This window comes from Pseudophryne corroboree, chromosome 1 (genome assembly GCF_028390025.1).
Source record: "Pseudophryne corroboree isolate aPseCor3 chromosome 1, aPseCor3.hap2, whole genome shotgun sequence".
NCBI classification, from domain to species: Eukaryota; Metazoa; Chordata; class Amphibia; order Anura; family Myobatrachidae; genus Pseudophryne; species Pseudophryne corroboree.
The window spans coordinates 1,117,004,332-1,117,026,293 of NC_086444.1; the positions used below are offsets into that span (position 1 = coordinate 1,117,004,332).

At 47.0% G+C, this 21,962-nt stretch overlaps 1 protein-coding gene across 8 annotated transcripts in view; it reads left to right on the top strand.

The window, feature by feature from the left end:
• The window catches only part of FAM114A1 (family with sequence similarity 114 member A1), a 156,213-nt gene that overhangs the window by 108,319 nt on the left and 25,932 nt on the right, over positions 1–21,962 (top strand). For all 8 annotated transcript variants that reach the window (XM_063922606.1, XM_063922568.1, XM_063922550.1 and 5 more), the window contains exons 4-9: positions 1,635–1,742; positions 3,868–3,965; positions 6,646–6,780; positions 19,648–19,800; positions 19,941–20,064; positions 20,782–20,867. In XM_063922606.1, the coding sequence (XP_063778676.1) occupies positions 1,635–1,742; positions 3,868–3,965; positions 6,646–6,780; positions 19,648–19,800; positions 19,941–20,064; positions 20,782–20,867 (704 nt within the window). The remainder of the gene's footprint in view (positions 1–1,634; positions 1,743–3,867; positions 3,966–6,645; positions 6,781–19,647; positions 19,801–19,940; positions 20,065–20,781; positions 20,868–21,962) is intronic.

Consider the following 21,962-nt stretch of genomic DNA (forward strand, 5'->3'; position numbering starts at 1 on the left):
AAGCTGAAATTGCAGTGTAAAAATAAAGCTGTCTAACATCTGTGGGCTACATGCAAAAGCAGCCAGTGTTTACCCTGCACAGAAAACATATATCTGTATTTGCTCCCCTTGCGTTGCAGCATGGTTTGTTACAGAAGAAAGTTACTTGCTTTTTTTGCTTTACTTGCAAACATGAATCAGGCACACTCTGCGGAGACTATGACACTGCATCAATAAATACTAGAGTATATGTTGAGAATCGTTTAATGTGATGAAGTGTAACCTACATAAAATAAGTCCCTGTCAGTACAGTTGACAACAAATGAAGTGGTCACACTAATGGCATCCGGGTTCCTACAGTTGATTTGAAATGCAATAGCCGTACACTGTGTTGCTAAGTATAGGTTTAGCACCTTTTTGAAGCTATATAACATTTTTTGCATTCTCTGACCTAGGGGTAAATGTAATAGGGTCCGAGAAGCTGGAGGTACAAGAATTTGTGCGAGAATGCTGGTATTTTTAAAGCGGCAATCGTTTACAAGGCAAAACCAACCTGGTTTTGCCTTGTAAACGATTGCCACTTTAAAAATACCGACATTCTCGCACAAATTCTTGTACCTCCAGCTTCTCGCACCCTATTACATTTACCCCCTAGTGTGCTAGGTGCCATGTTACTTATTAGGCACAGTAAAGTACTGTGCTTCAGGCCATACACACAATGGGCGGGATGTACTAAGGTGTGGCACCTACTTACTAATCGCATATCTACTAACATATGCGATTAGTGTAGCAAAGAACAGCTCTCACCGATAAGAGCTGTCCTTTGCAATGCCGGCTGCTGCTGCTGGAGGAAAGGAGGCAGGTGCTTAGTTAAGGGTGACTACGCGGGAAGGAGGGACAGAGATGCCGGCTCCTCCTCCGCTGCTGTTACCACAGGCTTCACCAATCAGCGCATCCTGGGGCCGGGAAAGGAGGTGCCTGTATGGCATGAAGATTGGCTGCCAGGCGGGCCGGAGAAGGAGGGCGGCTGGAGCAGGACATCCCGCCGGCAGTGCCCGGAGCTGGGTGCTGGTACGGAGCTACAGACGGAGGCCTCCTTGGCCCGGTGCCCAGAGGTACATGGGGGAGGGGGGGGGGGGGGAATGGGGGGGATCCGATTGGATCCCTCAGGATGGCTACAGAAAGAAGCCCATAGGCATTCCAATAGGGTAACGCCGACAAAAGCACCGAAAACCCGGCGGCCAGACAGTAGTACATATGAAAATGCGGTAAAACCCCTGAAAACGGGGGATTTTACCACATTTTCACTTTAGTACATCCCGCCCTATATCACTATGAGCAGGGTTCTACACGTTTATAAACCGTTCTAGGTATCCTACAGTCATCATATATATGCTATACACCAGGCCTGGCCAACCTGTGTCTCCAGCTGTTGTGAAGTTACACATCCCAGCATGCCCTGCCACAGTATTAGCATTCCCTAATAGCAAAACTGTGGCAGGGCATGCTGGGACTTGTAGCTTCACAACAGCTGGTTGGCTAGGCCTGCTATACACCATCATGTCAAAGATCTCTACGTGAGACTACAAGCCATTCCGGCTGCCAACAGCTTGTAGTAATTGTAGTAGATTAACATGAAACCTTTGTGCTAACAGGCCATGGGATCTCTGCCGTGAAGGAGAAAGCAGGAGCCACTTTGCGGATCAGGACCTCAGAGTCTGATGAAGGTTGTGATGCCGGAGGCTCTGAAGCTGTAGAACAAGGTGGTGTATTTTGCGGTTATGTTACATGTCCCTGCCACAGGCACCAGGAATACACAGCTCAGACCAGATACAGAGCAAAGAACAGAACCTTGGCTCCCACACAAATATTTAAAAATATGCTGCATATCTATAAATGAATCACAGTTACAGGCGCTGTAAGTCTATTTACTAGGCGGGCAGCCTAAATGTTCCCTACTTTACAATCCCATGTCAGGTGATCCCACACCCCATTTACTGTACTGGGCTTTGGCAGAGTTTTATTACTCTATCACAGCTGGTTTCCAGCACTGCAGACACATTGTGGCGCTTTATAATTAAAAGTAAATTAAATAATAAAGTAAAAATACTGTCCCATCTGAGGGTAGATTTACTAAGGCTTGTAAATCAGACAAGTGGGGTGTTGCAACCAATCAGATTCTAGCTGTCATTTCTCTATTGCATCCTAGAAAATGATAGACAGAATGTCATTGGTTGCTATGGATGACGCATCTACTTGTCTGTTTTAGAAGCTTTAGTAAATTTACCCCCGGATCATGTGACTCCTGTACTAATGTGTTAGCTTAAAAAAAAAATGATGTGATATTATTTTATTACCCCAGAAAAATGTCGCTTACATCATACTGAGCAAATAATTACCTTTCTGTATTATTACTTCACACTTTTCTTGTGACGTTAATAATAGGTGTAAGGGAAAAAATACTGAACTTTTTGTTATATGTCAAATGATGATATGCTTTTACAATCTGAGCAAGCAATACCATTCCTTTTTATTATATTGAGGTAAATGCATTATCTGTATGTGCTGGGCTGGTTAAATATCTGAACCTATATTAGGTATAAGCCCCAGTTTGATGTTTCTCTCTCTGTAATCCAACATGGAATTTTTTTTCCTTACATAGCAAACTCAGGGGGGTATCCTGTTAGTTGCGGTAATTATGGCAATTAGCCCTGACCGCATGCACTTATGGGGTATTAGACTTTGCGTGCCTCAGCGCCTCCCCTATAAGCCGCCCTCAGAGACCCGTGTTTCAGAGATAACATATGGGTCCAGGAACTTATCCCGGATCCCATGTGTTATATCCCGAAAACGGGTCATTTACTACACTGTAAAAATGAGCTACAGTATAATTGGATAGCCCGATAATATTATCGCGCTAAAAAGCCCATTTTCGACATGCAGTAAATGAGTGCCGGCAATTGGATACCGCCTTAAGTACGTCTTGAAGCATGCTATCGCCCTGAAAGTCATTATATCCTTTACATTATCTCGCTGGTTTGATTGTTATTATTATTCACCTTTATATGGCGCCACAAGGGGTACGCAGCACCTTAGAAAGTACGTAAACAGAAACAGTATGAACAAAACAAGAAAAAAGTGAAATCTATGGGTGCTGCATTTGCGGTTGGAAATGGAGGGACCGCAGCAGCTATGGCGGTATCCTTAATGTATTTGGGTGCCCTCTGACAAACACTCACCTATTATACATCTGGTGCGGCAGCAGGCACAAAAGTGGTGTGGCTTCACGGTGAAGGCATGGCTAAGCATCCCGACCCCCCTTTTCGTCACTCCGGGGGTCTGGGAGATGCAGGATGCCGCCGTAGACTGGCGTGTCTGCAGTGCTGGCTTCTGCAGGGTGACACGAGCCGGATTGCTGCACGTAATGTTACAATGCAACACCCGGCTCCTGTCACTAAGCAGGAGCCGGCACCCTGGTTTCACCGCTCGGCGGGTAACACCCGAGCGTGGGCCGCACCCCCTTTGTGACGCCACTGCCCTCTGAACATCTGTTTTCAGGGGATATCCTGCAATATTGAATGATAAATATTCCCCTTAGAGACTGGCTGTGTTGCTTGTGTACCTTTTGAGTTTAATACATTGCTGAAAGAACAACAAGAAATAAAAATCCAGGACGCTTTTGACCTGAAGCCGGTGAATGGTGCGGGGCAATCCTTACACTATACTACACCTTACACCATACTACACCGTCCAACAGCATTTGCCGACTGGACGCTATTGTACACAATTGTACAGATTCTGGACGTATAAGGCAGCGGTGTGGAACTTTCATTTTTTTTATATAGTTTATCTAAAAATAATATCCTTTCTCTACTGCTTTGATTAAAGTATTGACAGAAAAAGAAGATTGCCCCGCAGAACCTTTGTCACCTTCTACGAGTTCTCGCGGTGTATTTTCAGCGTTAACGAATGTCGTACAAAATACGGTGAGTAGTTATGGTCTTGACGTTGTGATACATCTTTACAAATATTGGACCATACATACATTAGCGATAAATACAAGTATACAAGTAAAAAGGGACTTGAGGACCCTAGCAATCTGTTGTTCTGCATGATTTGCATGTCATACATGTCATTTCAGTTCTGAGTTACAGACCAGAGTGTGCTAGAAGCACCAGAGCAGAGAGCTACACCCCAGGCAGGAAAGAGGAATTGCACAGGTAGTGACAGGTGCAGGGTGCTAGAATGAACACTACATTCTATAAAATTATAGGTAAAAATGTGATTGGTTGCTATGGATAAATTCTTCACCTGACCTCTTCAAAATGTTTGAAACATCTCCCCCCTTATGAAATATCCTATGGTAATGATCTGCTAGGAAAGCACATGGTTGTATATTGTAATGGTGCAGCTACTCCAGAAGTCATTTCCTTTTGCCGCTATCAGAAATTGGACCGGTTGTACACAGCATTGCATCCACGCTGTGTGACATCTCGACACTTATTGTGTACATACAGTGGGGATTGAAAGTTTGGGCACCCCAGGCAAAAATTCATTTTAATGTGCAAAAAGAAGCCAAGGAAAGATGGAAAAAACCTCCAAAAGGCATCAAATTACAGATTAGACATTCTTATAACATGTCAAAAAAAGTTTGATTTTATTTCCATCATTTACACTTTCAAAAGAATAGAAAACAAAAAATGGCGTCTGCAAAAGTTTGGGCACCCTGCAGAGTTAATACCATGTACTGCCCCCTTTGGCAAGTATCACGGCTTGTAAACGCTTTTTGTAGCCAGCCAAGAGTCTTTCAATTCTTGTTTGAGGTATCTTTGCCCATTCTTCCTTACAAAAGCATTCCAGTTCTTTGAGATTCCTGGGCTGTCTGTGACGCACTGCTCTTTTAAGGTCTATCCATAGATTTTCAATTATGTTGAGGTCAGGAGATTGTGAAGGCCATGGCAAAACCTTCAGTTTACGCCTCTTGATGTAATCCACCGTGGATTTTGAGGTGTGTTTAGAATCATTATCCATTTGTAGAAGCCAGCCTCTCTTTAACTTCAGCTTTTTCACATATGGCATCAAGTTAGCGTCCAAAATGTGCTGGAATCTTATTGAATCCATTTTTCCTTCTACTCGTGAAATGTTCCCTGTGCCACTGGCTGCAATACAACCCCAAAGCATGATTGATCCACCCCCATGCTTAACAGTTGGACAGAGGTTCTTTTCATTAAATTCTGTGCCCTTCCTTCTCCAAACGTACCTTTGCTCATTCCGGCCAAAAAGTTCGATTTTAACCTCATCGTTCCACAGAACTTTATTCCAAAATGCAACAGGCTTGTCTATAAGTTCATTTGCAAACTTCGAAACGCTGATTTTTGTGGTGAGGACGTAGAAGAGGTTTTCTTCTGATGACTCTTCCATGAAGACCATATTTGTACAAGTATCTCTTTATAGTGGAATAGTGTACCACAACTCCAGTGTCTGCCAGATCTTCCTGGAGGGATCGTGCAGTCAAACGTGGATTTTGACTTGCTTTTCTCACAATCCTGCGAGCTGTTCTGTCTGATATTTTTCTTGGTCTTCCAGATCTTGCTTTAACTTCCACTGTTCCTGATGACTGCCATTTCTTAATTACATTCCGAACAGAGGATATGGGCATCTGATAACGCTTTGCTATCTTCTTATAGCCTTCTCCTGCTTTGTGAGCGTCAACTATTCTCAGTTTCAGTGTTCTACACAACTGCTTAGAGGAACCCATGGTGCTGATTGTTGGAGCAAGGTCAGATGAGTCTGGGCTTTTAAAACCTTTGAGATTGACATCACCTGGTCTTTCCAGACGATGACTGAGAACAATCCATGACACTACAAGCTCTCAGCTGTCCAAAGGGGGCAGTACAAGGTATTAACTCTGCAGGGTGCCCAAACTTTTGCAGACACCATTTTTTGTTTTCTGTTCTTTTGAAAGTGTAAATGATGGAAATAAAATCAAACTTTTTTTGACATGTTATAAGAATGTCTAATCTGTAATTTGATGCCTTTTGGAGATTTTTCCATCTATCCTTTGCTTCTTTTTGCACATTAAAATGAATTTTTGCCTGGGGTGCCCAAACTTTCAATCCCCACTGTACTTATCACGTATGTACTTAGAAATGCAACTATGATCGCAAAGGACAGCTCTCCCAATACAACTGTCCTTTGCTATCTGGACTTCTGGGTTTAGAACCCGGGATTCCTTCAGCGCATGCGCAGAGTGATGCGGGGAGTGCTGGGAGGGATTCGGTTGGATCTCTCTCAGGGGGAATTGTGAAGAGAAGCCCATAGGCTTCTAATTGGTAACGCTAGCTACAGATGGCGTCACTCACTGGGTCCAAGCTCCAGGATGCATCACATTCCATAGTTTGGAACATGCGGGAATACGGTAAAAACTCAGAAAACTGGATTTTCAGAGTATTTACTTATTTTCAGCTTTAGTATATCCTGCCCAATATATAACATGAAATTAAACTTTAAACAGTAAGAAATTATGTATAGATAGTAGTCTTCTCTATTTAAAAAAAAAAGCACTATTAATATTATTATTAGCAGTATTAGCAATAGTAGTAGTAGTGTATTTGTAAACCGGTGTTGCCAGATAATTATATCCCTAATGATACACTTCTACTGCAGGGTAAGTCCGTTCTGAGTGGTGGCCTCGATGCCTTGGAGTTTATTGGGAAGAAGACCATGAATGTACTTGCAGAAAGTGACCCTGGATTTAAGAAAACTAAAATTCTTATGCAGAGAACAGTATCTTTATCACAGGTGAGTCACGCTGTCCTCCAAACAGTTGGTGACCGTTTCTGAGGGCGTTTTACTATTGGTTCTATTGCTTTCACAATGATTAATATAGCAAAATTGGGCAGGGGTGCTTAATATATATATATATATATATATATATATATATACTAGGTGCTTCATCGCGCCCTACGGGCGCTCTTCACACCGTCGCAAGGGGCTACGCCCCCTTAACCCTTGCATGCCTTTCTGGGGTTCAATATTTGTATTATATAAAGTATCACCTGCATTCCTTTGTTAGTGGTTAAATATTGCACAATGAAAGGGCGTGCGATGGTGAAGGAGGCGCAGCCCCTTGCGACGGCGTGAACAGCACCTGCAGGGCACGATGTACAGAATGTAGCGGGTGCGGGGGGGACTGCGATGGTGTCTGTAGATGCTGCAGGTGGAGGGGGGGCAGAAGTGGGGGTGGGGCCCGGATGGGGAAGAGTTGCGAGGTGCTGCGGGTGGGGGAGGGGCAGAGAAGTGGGGGATGCAGATTGGGGAGGGGTCCGGAGGCACTGCAGGTGGGGGAGGGGCAGGGGTGCCATGGGTGGGAGAGGGGCAGGTGTGGGGATGTTGTGGATGGGTGAAGGGTTCCGGAGGTGCTGTGGGATGGGAAGGGGCGGGAGTGCCGGGGGTGGGGTAGGGGTCCGCAGGCACCATGGGTAGGGGAGAGGCAGGTACGGGTGGTGCGGCGCATAGGGAAGGAGGTCCGGAGGTGCTGCTGGTGGTGGAGGGGCAGGTGCGGTGGTGCCATTAGTGGGGGATGGGTGGGTGAGGGGGGACCGCGGATGGAGGAGGGTGTCTGCAGATGCTGCGGGTGGAGGGGGGCAGGTGTGGGGGGAGACATATAAAGGGGTGGATGGTGGAGGGGGCCTGGAGGTGCTGTGGGTGGTGAAGGGGCGGAGGAGTGGGAGCCGCGGGTGGTGTAGGGGGTCTGGAGGCACAGCGTGTGGGGGAGGGGTGGAGTGCCGCATGTGGTGGAGGGGAAGGTGCGGAGGTGTGGTGCATTGGGGAGAGGTCTGGAGGCGCTGCGGGTACTGTACCTACCAAAAAGGTAGTTGGAGAGTATGCAGTAACAGGGCCAGGACAGGGGTGACAGGGTCAGAACAGGGTTGACGGGGCCAGGACAGGGGTGACAGGGTCAGAAAAGGGGTGACGGGTCCAGGACAGGGGCGACGGGGCCAGGACAGAAATGACAGGGACAGGATAGGGGTGACAGGCCAGGGTAGGGGTGGCAGGAACAGGACAGGGGTGACAGGGCCAGTATAGGGTTGACAGGGCAAGCACGGGTGACAGGGCCAGCATAAGGGTGAAAGGGCCAGGATAAGGGTGACAGGGCCAGGATAAGGGTGAAAGGGCCAGGATAAGGGTGGCAGGGCAAGGCCAGGGGTGACAGGGACATGACAGAACACAGGGCACGGGAGAGATTGGTATTAGGGACAAAACAGTGGTGACAGACAGATGTGTCTTACCGGAGTCACTGCTGCTGGCTACTGCTGTTCCACTCCAACCTGTTGGGATCTGCTGCTGGTGGAGACTTGGCATGGCTGACTCTCTTAGGCTGGAGTCCTGCTTCCTCTGCCCGTCCGCATCCCTCCCCCCCTCCTCAGTCACACACCGCAGACCTCGCGCAGCTGCCGGGCACTGTGGTAAGGGGAGACTGGGAGTGACTGGTTAGCCCCCAGGAGATGCTGCGGCTGGAGGGAGGAGGGGGTCGGAGCCTGCAAGCAGCTCGGACTTCTGCAGCGTTACCCGCCGGCTAAAGTGTGTGAAGGAAAAAAAACATGAAAAACGGCTGCGCTGTATGTCAGAAATATATATCAAGGAAAAGAGCCAACGTATATAAAAGAATATTTATTATAAAACTGTTATTATCAGGTTCATTGGTACCAATAACTATGGGTAAATTAATTAAAATAATGAACACACAACTTTTCTCACAAGGTGTCAGATGGCCGGTAATCTTCCGATATGATGGTATTGGAAATCAAGGAGACAGTCTATATCCACAGCTGCTAATATTAGCTGCTGTTAAAACACTGGAAAGTCCGTGTTATCGATGCAGTTCCAGATCTAATAGATTGTGCAGCACCCGTAGATAAAGTGATTATTACCTCTCTGGTGGGCTGGTCAATGATCCGGGCGTCCCCGGTCAGATGTCCTGCGTTGCCCACAGTCGCTGTGCAGCGGAGAGGAAAAGCCGCGCCGTATGCAGTGGGCTGGCTGAGAGTGTCGGGATCCGTTGGTGCTGCTAGTAGCAGTGAAGCATCAGGGATATGACCGTCCAAGATGTCTGATGGATGTACTATCAAGGACACCTGTGCAAGGTGTGTGAAGAGGCAGGTCCTAACGCGTTTCGTCACGCTCCACGTGACTTTTTCAAAGGTGATTTCCTGCATCCAAAGTGTGCGGTATTTAAGCTCTGGACTAATCAGAGTACAGCTGTCAAAAATCAGTATCTGATTACTAACTACTCAGTAACGTTGGCTCTTTTATCAGTGCTGCAATACTTATATTTGTTAATAAAACATGGCATACTCGACTCGCTGCAGAGTCCCTATTAATTTATAATAAATAGACCACTCTTATTAGCTTTATATAATTTAAATGTAATTAGTGTTTCCTAAGATACTCAGGTCGAGCAATCATCTCAGAAATAGGATTAGATAACCATCTCCTTCTGATCTCATCAATGCAATAATTAAATCAGTAAATATAACACAATCTAAGTCACATTAATAAAAATAATAAAAAAATATCAGCATTATAAATATATCTGATCGGAAAATATGAAAATATGTATCATCCTCATTTGGATGCGAACCTGGGAACTCAAACCGAGTTCCCAGGTTCGCATCCAAATGAGGATGATACAGACAATAATATATACTTTTTTTATTATGAGTGTATTTTTCATATTTTCCGATCAGATATATTTATAATGCTGATATTTTTTTATTATTTTTATTAATGTGAATAGTGGAGACAGAGGGAGAGGGGGCATCAGGGGGTATGGATTAAGGGGGGGTTCCAGCAGCAGAGTCGGATTAAGGGGGGGGGGGCAGGGGGTACGTACTGTTGGCCCCACAGTTTTAGGGGGCCCCCGGCTCGAGTAGCTCTGTCCCAGCTCAGAAGCTCCCCCGTCCTGCCAGCAACAACGGCAGCATTGTGCTACTGTCAGCACACGCTGCTGCGTATTGGCAGGTCTGTGGTGTTGCAGGGAGGCAGCAGTCTCCCTGCTTTCTTGGGTGTGTAGAGGGGAGCGACCACCCCCTCTGGGCTGAGGGGCCAAAATTCCATTTAAAAAAATATCCCGGAATTTGCGTAAGGGGCGTGGCCTCGTGCCCCGCGATTAGGCCACGCCCCCAACCCACAGCAGGCACAGCAATGAGATAGGGCTCCCCTGTCACAAGTGCCCTGGGCCCCCCGGACTCATAATCAGCCCCTGGGGGCATGCCAGCAGCTCACAGAGCGCTGGGCATGCCCCCTCATTGACGAAAACGGGGGCCCTCCCGTGAAGCCACGCCCCCTTTTCGCCAAGTGTGTGTCCCTCCTTCTGCCTGTAGAAAGCTCCTGAAGAAAGCTGGGAGGTATGCACCCCTGCCTGTGCCATGCCCATACTATCTGCTTCTGCTCCTAGTCTCCTATAGATTTGGCCAGATCTGTGACTCATTTGACTAACTCCGCCCAGTGTTGTGACTCCGCCCAGCGTTAGCAAATGAATCACAAAGTCACAGATCTGGGCTATTATATAGGAGATATATATATATATATTAATGTGTATATATATATATATATATTTTATTAATGTATAGCCCTGTAGAATGTAAGTTCTCACGAGTAGGGCCCTCTTCCCTCATGTGCTTATCCTTTTCTTACTTTAATAATTCCCAACTGCCCAAATCCAGCAGTTCTCGGCCACCCTGATACTTATCTCAGTGTCGTCTACTGATGTTGTTATTGCTTAGTTACCCTGTACTTGTCCTATATTGTCTTCAGCTGTAAGTCACTGTTTTCCTGTTTTGATTATGTGCATATGTACTCTGTAATTGGGTGCTGTGGAACCTTTGTGGCGCCATATAAATAAAGGATAATAATAATAAAAGTGTAGCAGTGGGTAAGATCACTTCTAAATATTATTACTTTCACATTTTTCATGATTTCTCCATTTAATACAGACAAAATCCGGAAATATTTCTGCCAACATGATATCAGAGTCATATGTGTCCTCAGTAAAACATTATTATACATGCTTAGATAAAGGACGATAGCAACACATAGAAATCCAATGGTGCTCATCTACCAAATATGTTTACCAACATGCCAGATAATGGTCCAGTTAATGTTGATCAGATTGTTACCCAACACCCAGTGATTTCTCAGTCGCCCGCAGTGATATCAACCCAGTCCTCTGATATTGGCAGTGTGTGATAAGCAGAGCGCTTCCATTTACCATTGTTGTACTATAAATAACTTGATTGCCTAGTATGAAGCCACAGCTAATGTCATCAGAATTGTGGCGTTATCTCCGGTAGATAAATACAGCAGTGATGTTAGGTACATTATATTAATGAAATATATATATGTATTAATGTTATATTTAGCGTTGCCCTACAGCAGGGGTGGGCAATTATTTCAGCTGGGGGGCCGCTTAACACTTCCAGCGAATATTCGAGGGCCACACACAAAATACTCAAAAAGAGTCCCCTTTTTACACATTACGGCAGACATTGTCCCCCTTTTTACACATTACGGCAGACTGCGTCCCCTTTTTACACATTACGGCAGACATCGTCCCCCTTTTTACACATTACAGCAGACAGTGCCCCCGTTTTTACACATTACGGCAGACATCGTCCCCCTTTTTACACATTACGGCAGACAGCATCACCCTTTTTTACACATTACGGCAGACAGTCCCTACCCCCCTATCCCCTCCCTCCCTCCCCTAAACCCATATTGTAGTTTTTAACTCGGCTGCCTCCCCACCCCTAAACCTATATGGCAGCTTAAGCAGTGATCCAGGGGCTGGCAGGACAGGGGGTTTACCTGTTCGTCACAGTGGCAGATGATCCCCGCTGTCCGATGATGCCGCCTGGAGTCACTGCTGATGTGGCCTCTCTTGCTCCCGCTCGCTGGCCGCTGCTTCTTCTCCTCACTCAGCCGACGCTCCTGCTTACTGCAGTGCCCGCCCCCCCGTGCCGCCCAGCCAGAGCTGGATTAAGGCTATGGGGGACCCGGGGCACTTCAAACAGCATGGCCCCTAACAAGGAAGCAGGTGAATTATTTATGGTGGGATGGCGGCACTTCCGTAATAAATCCACAAACTGCAGAATACTGCAACGTGTCTGACGACAATGTAATTAAACTTCAAAACGTTGCAGCATTCTGCAGTTTGTGGATTTTTTACCGAAGCGCCACCTTCCATGGGTGGTGTATATGGGCTCGTCAGTGTGAGGACCTCCGGAGGGCATCGGGACTTTACTTCTGCCAGCGATGAAAGGAATATCTGCTTTGTATGTACTGTGGAAGCAAAAGTCACTGCTCCCTCCGCTGGTCAGAAAGGAGTGAAGCTCAACATCTTGAGGTTCAGGCAGAAAAGTTGCCTCAAGTTATCGTCTCAGACTCCCTAACTTCTAACAAGGGTACTAATGGTTCCCTGAAGGAGGTCTATTATTGGGATCCCGGTGCCCTCCGGAGGGGACTTTACTTCTAGTCAACGGTTGTGCTGCCCGTGTCCAGTATATATATATATATATATATATACACTGTATATATATACACACACACACACACACACATATATATATATACAGTATATGTTTACAAATACTCACACACACATATATATATATATATATATACACACACACACACACACACACACACATATATATATATATATATATATATATAGTACACACAAACACACATTACGTATACACACCAAGCCAACACGATACAGAGCCAAATATTCCAATTTAATAAATAGCAGCATTATAAAAAAAAACTAAGAAAAAAAAAATAAGATTTTACTTACCGATAAATCTATTTCTCGTAGTCCGTAGTGGATGCTGGGGACTCCGTCAGGACCATGGGGATTAGCGGCTCCGCAGGAGACAGGGCACAAAAATAAAGCTTTAGGATCAGGTGGTGTGCACTGGCTCCTCCCCCTATGACCCTCCTCCAAGCCTCAGTTAGGATACTGTGCCCGGACGAGCGTACACAATAAGGAAGGATTTTGAATCCCGGGTAAGACTCATACCAGCCACACCAATCACACCGTACAACTTGTGATCTAAACCCAGTTAACAGTATGACAACGTAGGAGCCTCTGAACAGACGGCTCACAACAAGAACAACCCGATTTTTTTGTAACAATAACTATGTACAAGTATTGCAGACAATCCGCACTTGGGATGGGCGCCCAGCATCCACTACGGACTACGAGAAATAGATTTATCGGTAAGTAAAATCTTATTTTCTCTAACGTCCTAGTGGATGCTGGGGACTCCGTCAGGACCATGGGGATTATACCAAAGCTCCCAAACGGGCGGGAGAGTGCGGATGACTCTGCAGCACCGAATGAGAGAACTCCAGGTCCTCTTTAGCCAGGGTATCAAATTTGTAGAATTTTACAAACGTGTTCTCCCCCGACCACGTAGCTGCTCGGCAGAGTTGTAATGCCGAGACCCCTCGGGCAGCCGCCCAGGATGAGCCCACCTTCCTTGTGGAATGGGCCTTGACAGATTTAGGCTGTGGCAGGCCTGCCACAGAATGTGCAAGTTGAATTGTGCTACAAATCCAACGAGCAATCGTCTGCTTAGAAGCAGGAGCACCCAGCTTGTTGGGTGCATACAGTATAAACAGCGAGTCAGATTTTCTGACTCCAGCCGTCCTTGAAATATATATTTTCAATGCCCTGACAACGTCCAGCAACTTGGAATCTTCCAAATCGCTAGTAGCCGCAGGCACCACAATAGGCTGGTTCAGGTGAAACGCTGACACCACCTTAGGCAGAAAATGAGGACGCGTCCGCAGTTCTGCCCTGTCCGAATGGAAAATCAGATATGGGCTTTTATACGATAAAGCCGCCAATTCTGACACTCTCCTGGCTGAAGCCAGGGCCAGTAGCATGGTTACTTTCCATGTAAGATATTTCAAATCCGCCGATTTGAGTGGCTCAAACCAATGGGATTTGAGAAAATCCAAAACTACATTAAGGTCCCACGGAGCCACTGGGGGCACAACCGGGGGCTGTATATGTAGTACTCCTTTTACAAAAGTCTGGACTTCAGGAACTGAAGCCAATTCTTTCTGGAAGAAAATCGACAGGGCCGAAATTTGAACCTTAATGGACCCCAACTTGAGGCCCATAGACAATCCTGTTTGCAGGAAATGTAGGAATCGACCCAATTGAAATTCCTCCGTGGGGGCCTTCCTGGCCTCACACCACGCAACATATTTTCTCCAAATGCGGTGATAATGTTGTGCAGTCACCTCCTTCCTGGCTTTAACCAGTGTAGGAATGACCTCTTCTGGAATGCCTTTTTCCCTTAGAATTCGGCGTTCAACCACCACGCCGTCAAACGCAGCCGCGGTAAGTCTTGGAATAGACACGGTCCCTGCTGAATCAGGTCCCGTCTTAGAGGTAGAGGCCACGGATTTTCCGTGAGCATCTCCTGAAGTTCCGGGTACCAAGTTCTTCTTGGCCAATCCGGAGCCACGAGTATCGTTCTTACTCCCCTTTGCCGTATAATTCTCAGTACTTTGGGTATGAGAGGCAGAGGAGGAAACACATACACTGACTGGAACACCCACGGTGTTACCAGAGCGTCCACAGCTATTGCCTGAGGGTCTCTTGACCTGGCGCAATACCTGTCCAGTTTTTTGTTGAGGCGAGACGCCATCATATCCACCTTTGGTTTTTCCCAACGGTTCACAATCATGTGGAAGACTTCCCCACTCTCCCGGGTGTAGATCGTGTCTGCTGAGGAAGTCTGCTTCCCAGTTGTCCACTCCCGGAATGAACACTGCTGACAGTGCTATCACATGATCTTCCGCCCAGCGAAGAATCCTTGCAGCTTCTGCCATTGCTCTCCTGCTTCTTGTGCCGCCCTGTCTGTTTACGTGGGCGACTGCCGTGATGTTGTCCGACTGGATCAACACCGGCTGACCCTGAAGCAGGGGTTTTGCCAGGCTTAGAGCATTGTAAATCGCTCTTAGCTCCAGTATATTTATGTGAAGAGACATCTCCAGGCTTGACCATACTCCCTGGAAGTTTCTTCCCTGTGTGACCGCTCCCCAGCCTCTCAGACTGGCATCCGTGGTCACCAGGACCCAGTCCTGTATGCCGAATCTGCGGCCTTCTAACAGATGAGCACTCTGCAACCACCACAGAAGAGACACCCTTGTCCGTGGCGATAAGGTTATCCGCTGATGCATCTGCAGATGCGATCCGGACCATTTGTCCAGCAGATCCCACTGAAAAGTTCGTGCGTGGAATCTGCCGAATGGGATTGCTTCGTAAGAAGTCACCATCTTTCCCAGGACTCTTGTGCATTGATGCACAGACACTTTTCCTGGTTTTAGGAGGTTCCTGACAAGTTCGGATAACTCCTTGGCTTTCTCCTCCGGAAGAAACACCTTTTTCTGAACCGTGTCCAGAATCATTCCCAGGAACAGCAGACGTGTTGTCGGGGTCAACTGAGATTTTGGAAAATTCAGAATCCACCCGTGTTGTTGCAGCACTACTTGGGTTAGTGCTACTCCGTCCTCCAGCTGTTCTCTGGACCTTGCCCTTATCAGGAGATCGTCCAAGTAAGGGATAATTAATACGCCTCTTCGTCGCAGAAGAATCATCATTTCGGCCATTACCTTGGTAAAGACCCGAGGTGCCGTGGACAATCCAAACGGCAGCGTCTGAAACTGATAATGACAGTTTTGCACCACGAACCTGAGGTACCCTTGATGTGAAGGGCAAATTGGGACATGCAGGTAAGCATCTTTTATGTCCAGGGACACCATAAAGTCCCCTTCTTCCAGATTCGCTATCACTGCTCTGAGTGATTCCATCTTGAACTTGAATTTTTGTATGTACAGGTTCAAAGATTTCAGATTTAGAATAGGTCTTACCGAGCCGTCCGGCTTCGGTACCACAAATAGCGTGGAGTAATACCCCTTTTCCTGTTGTAGGAGGGGTACCTTGACTATCACCTGCTGAGAAAACAGCTTGTGAATGGCTTCCAATACCGTCGCCCTGTCTGAGGGAGACGTTGGCAAAGCAGACTTTAGGAACCGGCGAGGGGGAGACTTCTCGAATTCCAACCTGTAACCCTGAGATACTACCTGCAGGATCCAGGGGTCCACCTGTGAGCAAGCCCACTGCGCGCTGAAATTCTTGAGTCGACCCCCCACCGTTCCTGAGTCCGCTTGTAAAGCCCCAGCGTCATGCTGAGGGCCTTGCAGAACCCGCGGAGGGCTTCTGTTCCTGGGAAGGAGCTGCTTGCTGCCCTCTTACCCTTTCCTCTGCCTCGGGGCAGATATGACTGTCCTTTTGCCCGCTTCTTATAGGACCGAAAGGACTGCGGCTGAAAAGACGGTGTCTTTTTCTGTTGGGAGGGGGTCTGAGGTAAAAAGGTGGATTTCCCGGCAGTTGCCGTGGCCACCAAATCCGATAGACCGACGCCAAATAATTCCTCCCCTTTATACGGCAATACTTCCATATGCCGTTTGGAATCCGCATCACCTGACCACTGTCGTGTCCATAAACTTCTTCTGGCAGATATGGACATCGCACTTACTCTCGATGCCAGAGTGCAAATATCCCTCTGAGCATCTCGCATATAAAGAAAAGCATCCTTTAATTGCTCTAAAGTCTGTAAAATACTGTCCCTATCCAGGGTATCAATATTTTCAGTCAGGGAATCCGACCAGACCACCCCAGCACTGCACATCCAGGCTGAGGCGATGGCTGGTCGCAGTATAACACCAGTATGTGTGTGTATATACTTTTTAGGGTAGTTTCCAGCCTCCTATCAGCTGGATCCTTGAGGGCGGCCGTATCAGGAGACGGTAACGCCACTTGTTTTGATAAGCGCGTGAGCGCCTTATCCACCTTAGGGGGTGTTTCCCAGCGCGCCCTAACCTCTGGCGGGAAAGGGTATAATGCCAATAACTTTTTTGAAATTAGCACTTTTCTATCTGGGTTAACCCACGCTTCATCACATACATCATTCAATTCCTCTGATTCAGGAAAAACTACAGGTATTTTTTTCACCCCCCACATAATACCCCTTTTTGTGGTACTTGTAGTATCAGAGATATGCAAAGCCTCCTTCATTGCCGTGATCACATAACGTGTGGCCCTACTGGAAAATACGTTTGTTTCTTCACCGTCGACACTAGATTCAGTGTCCGTGTCTGGGTCTGTGTCGACCGACTGAGGTAAAGGGCGTTTTACAGCCCCTGACGGTGTCTGAGACGCCTGGGCAGGTACTAACTGGTTTTCCGGCCGTCTCATGTCGTCAACTGATTTTTGTAATGTGCTGACATTATCACGTAATTCCATAAACAAAGCCATCCATTCCGGTGTCGACTCCCTGGGGGGTGACATCACCATTACCGGCAATTGCTCTGCCTCCACACCAACATCGTCCTCATACATGTCGACACACACGTACCGACACACAGCAGACACACAGGGAATGCTCTATTGAAGACAGGACCCCACTAGCCCTTTGGGGAGACAGAGGGAGAGTTTGCCAGCACACACCCAAGCGCTATAATATATATGGGAACAACCCTATATAAGTGTTGTATCCTTATAGCAGCTTAAATATAGTAATATCGCCAAAAAAAGTGCCCCCCCTCTCTGTTTTACCCTGTTTCTGTAGTGCAGTGCAGGGGAGAGTCCTGGGAGCCTTCCTCACAGCGGAGCTGAGCAGGAAAATGGCGCTGTGTGCTGCGGAGAATAAGCCCCGCCCCCTATTTTGGCGGGCTCTTCTCCGGAGTTTGTGAGATCTGGCAGGGGTTAAATACATCCATATAGCCTCAAGGGCTATATGTGATGTATTTTTTAGCCATAAAAAGGTATTATACATTGCTGCCCAGGGCGCCCCCCCAGCGCCCTGCACCCTCCGTGACCGCTGTGTGAAGTGTGCTGACAACAATGGCGCACAGCTGCAGTGCTGTGCGCTACCTCAGGAAGACTGAAAAGTCTTCTGCCGCCTGCTTCTGGACCTCTTCCATCTTCGGCATCTGCAAGGGGGGTCGGCGGCGCGGCTCCGGGACCGGACTCCATGGCTGGGCCTGTGTTCGATCCCTCTGGAGCTAATGGTGTCCAGTAGCCTAAGAAGCCAATCCATCCTGCACGCAGGTGAGTTGACTTCTCTCCCCTAAGTCCCTCGATGCAGTGAGCCTGTTGCCAGCAGGACTCACTGAAAATAAAAAACCTAAAAACTTTTTCTAAGCAGCTCTTTAGGAGAGCCACCTAGATTGCACCCTGCTCGGACGGGCACAAAAACCTAACTGAGGCTTGGAGGAGGGTCATAGGGGGAGGAGCCAGTGCACACCACCTGATCCTAAAGCTTTATTTTTGTGCCCTGTCTCCTGCGGAGCCGCTAATCCCCATGGTCCTGACGGAGTCCCCAGCATCCACTAGGACGTTAGAGAAATACAGCCAGCTTACTTTTGTCTCTGTTGCTGGCAGGCTACAAGTGACACTAGGGATTGCCATCCGTAAGTGACAGGAGAGCGAGAGCTCGTCCCTCCACTCATGCACCCTCCGCTGGCTCCACGTTCCACGCTTCTTTTTGCACTGCAGCCTGCATGCCCAGTAAATGACTGAGCCGTTGGCTGCACGTTTACTCTCCATTCACTTCTATGCGGTGCCGCGGCTGTAATTAGGTTGTCAGGGCAACCCATGGGGAGCGCAGCGCCGCAGTGCGGGTGCAGGGGGCCCTTTTAGGAAGGGGGGGCCTGGGGTACTTACACCCCCCCCCCCCCGGGCTCCCCCCTTAATCCGGCTCTGCGCCCAGCGCGCTTGGTAACAGAGGAAATCCCGGTCAGCTGACCCTGTGACGTGACCGGGATTTCCTCAGCGGCGCCTCGTCTGAGAGCAGTGCAATGACAAGCGGCCTGTCGGGCCGCTTGTCATTGCACTCTAATGGGGCACAGCGGGCCAGGCACGATCGGTCCGCGGGCCGCATCTGGCCCGCGGGCCGCCTGTTGCCCACCCCTACCCTACAGAGAGAGAGTGGAGACAATGGGGGGCAGATGTATTAAGCTTTGAAGAGTGATAAAGTGGACAGAGATAGAGAGGTCTATGGGCCTAATTCAGAGTTGATTGCAGCAGCAAAATTTGTTAGCTAATGGGCAAAACCATGTGCACTGCAGGTGGGGCAGATGTAACATGTGCAGAGAGAGTTGGATTTGGGTGTGGTGTGTTTAAACTGAAATCTAAATTGCAGTGTAAAAATAAAGTAGCCAGTATTTACCCTACGCAGAAACAAAATAACCCACCCAAATCTAACTCTCTCTCTGCACATGTTACATCTGCCACACCTGCAGTGCACATGGTTTTGCCCAACTGCTAACAAATTTGCTGCTGCGATCAACTCTGAATTACCCCCTATTTACTAAGCCTTGGACGGAGATAAAGTGGATGGAGATTAAGTACCAGCCAATCAGCTCCTAACTGTCATGTCACAGGCTGTGTTTGAACAATTACAGTTAGCTGGTTGGTTGGTAGTTTATCTCTCTCCACTTTATCACTCTCTAGGGCCTAGGGTGTTTTATGGTATATACTGTATAGCAGATGACAAACATTTGGTTTCTTGGTTTTTGCAGATGTTGAGGGAAGCTAAAGAGAAAGAGAAGCAGAGGCTGGCGGAGCAGGTGTCTGATGAGAGGACCGCTCACTATGGGATGCTGTTTGATGAGTACCAGGGCCTGTCACACCTGGAGGCTTTGGAAATACTCTCCAATGAAAGTGAGACAAAGGTAATATAAGAGGGAATGATTGTGGCAGAATTATTTTTGCTTTTTATTAGGTTTCTCGGTTGTTGTTTTTTTGGGAGACAATAGCAGTAAGAAACTGATAGTGTCCAACTATGTATTTTATATTATCCATTTCACCTCAGGTCCAGCTGTATCTATCATCATTGGGAGAAGAAAAGCTAGAACCGTTAAAAGCAGATCTTATTGTGATCAAGGAGATTTTTCTTCAGAAAGAGTTTGATAATGAAGAGGAAACGTGTGCTAAAGGTAAATTGTGTTAAACTGTGCAGTCTCCGTCTGACACCCCTGCCTGTACTTGCGCGCGCGCACACACACACACACACACACACACTCTCACTCTCTCTCTCTCTCTCTCTCTCTCTCTCTCTCTCTCTCTCTCTCTCTCTCTCTCTCTCTCTCTCTCTCTCTCTCTCTCTCTCTCTCTCTCTCTCGGCTCATATCTTCATTCACTGTATTATCCAAGCTCCACAGCCCGGAGAACTCAGATATCAAGCAGGACTTGCATTGAAGGCAGCTGATTGGGCCAAACATTTCATGATAACAACCATCCAATGAGATCCCTCAGACACTGGGGGGGAGATGTATCAAACCATCTAAAGTGGACAACAGGAGGTGTTGCCCTTCTAATCAGATTCTGGATATAATTTTATAAAATGTACTAGGTAAGCGAAATCTAGAATTGGATTGGTTGCTATGGGCAACAACACCATGTGTTCTCTTTAGAAGGTTTTATACATCCCCCCCCCATGTCGTAGTTAACTTATCTAAGTTCTCAGACTCTAATGCTGGAGGCCGGTGTGTTGGGGATCTGAAAGGGGGATATTTTTGGTTCTACTAATTGCTGAGATGTTTTTTAGTTACAAATCACGGACTGCTGCTCTATAGTTACTGCTGACTAGCAGCACAATATTATAATAATAATTATATGGATAACTGTAACATTTGGAAATGTTTTATTGGCAGAGGAGGAGACGGAGGAGTTTGCCAGCATGCTTACAGAGTTACTGTTTGAGCTTCATGTTGCTGCTACGCCTGACAAGCTGAATAAGGTCTGTGCTGTCATCTATTATTTATTCCGTTAGATATTTTAGAATTATATGAATGTTTTTTTTTAATGAATGAAATCTGTCGTTCTTCACAATCCTAGTTCTCATTCCACTATTGCTCCTCTCAGCACAAAGCAGTAGAACGCTAAGTAAAATACTGCTGACACCAATAACATTCAAATAACATTCCCAATTGCTTTAGTATTATTGTATTTATTATAAATGAGCACACTGTGTCCGTGGGTTCTTTGTCATGTACAGAAAGAAACTAGACCACAGTCCTCAGGTTGTGTTAGTGCTGTGTATTGTGTCATTGAGCTGTATAGGTCTATCATGGGATAAGGTTGACAATCACAATCTTGACAATCGTAATGCCAACACCACAATGTTGACGGTTATAATGTCAACACTGTTGAAATGTCAGCAGGCAACATGGTGATATCATCAGAATGTGGACATTAGGGTTAGACTGCAGAATGGGAGGGTTAGGCACTAGGGAGCAGTTACGATTAGGCTGTGGGGGCTGGAAGGTTAAAGGAAGGCACTAGGGGAGGGTTAGGAGTAAGGATTATGGATAGGAGGGGGTAGGGGACGCGCCAGAACGCTGCTCATCAGATATCTGTGCTGGAACAGCTCCACATGTGATTACCGGAAGCCGCCGCTGTCACCTGGATCAGATAGGTCACCACTGGGCCACCAGTCATGTTGATATTTCATAAGTGCCCACATGACAAATGTTGGGATGTCAATGTCGACATGCCAAGCAAGTGATCAGACTGTATGTCGACACTTCATCCATGTCGGCATGATGAATGTCCACCTTCTATACCACACCTATCCTGGTTGCAGGATAGAAAACAGAGGTAGTAAACGGAGTATATTCACAGGAGAGGTATTAATACATTACAGAGTGTACAAAGAAGGGCAACTAAAATGGTGCATGGCCTACATCACAGAACTTACCCGGAAAGACTGAAAGATCCTAACATGTATAGTTTGGAGCAGAGAAGGGAAAGGGGGACATAACAGAAACTTTCAAATGTAACAGGAAGGAGAAATTTTTCAAAGGAACAGAAGTATTAGAACACGAGGACATGC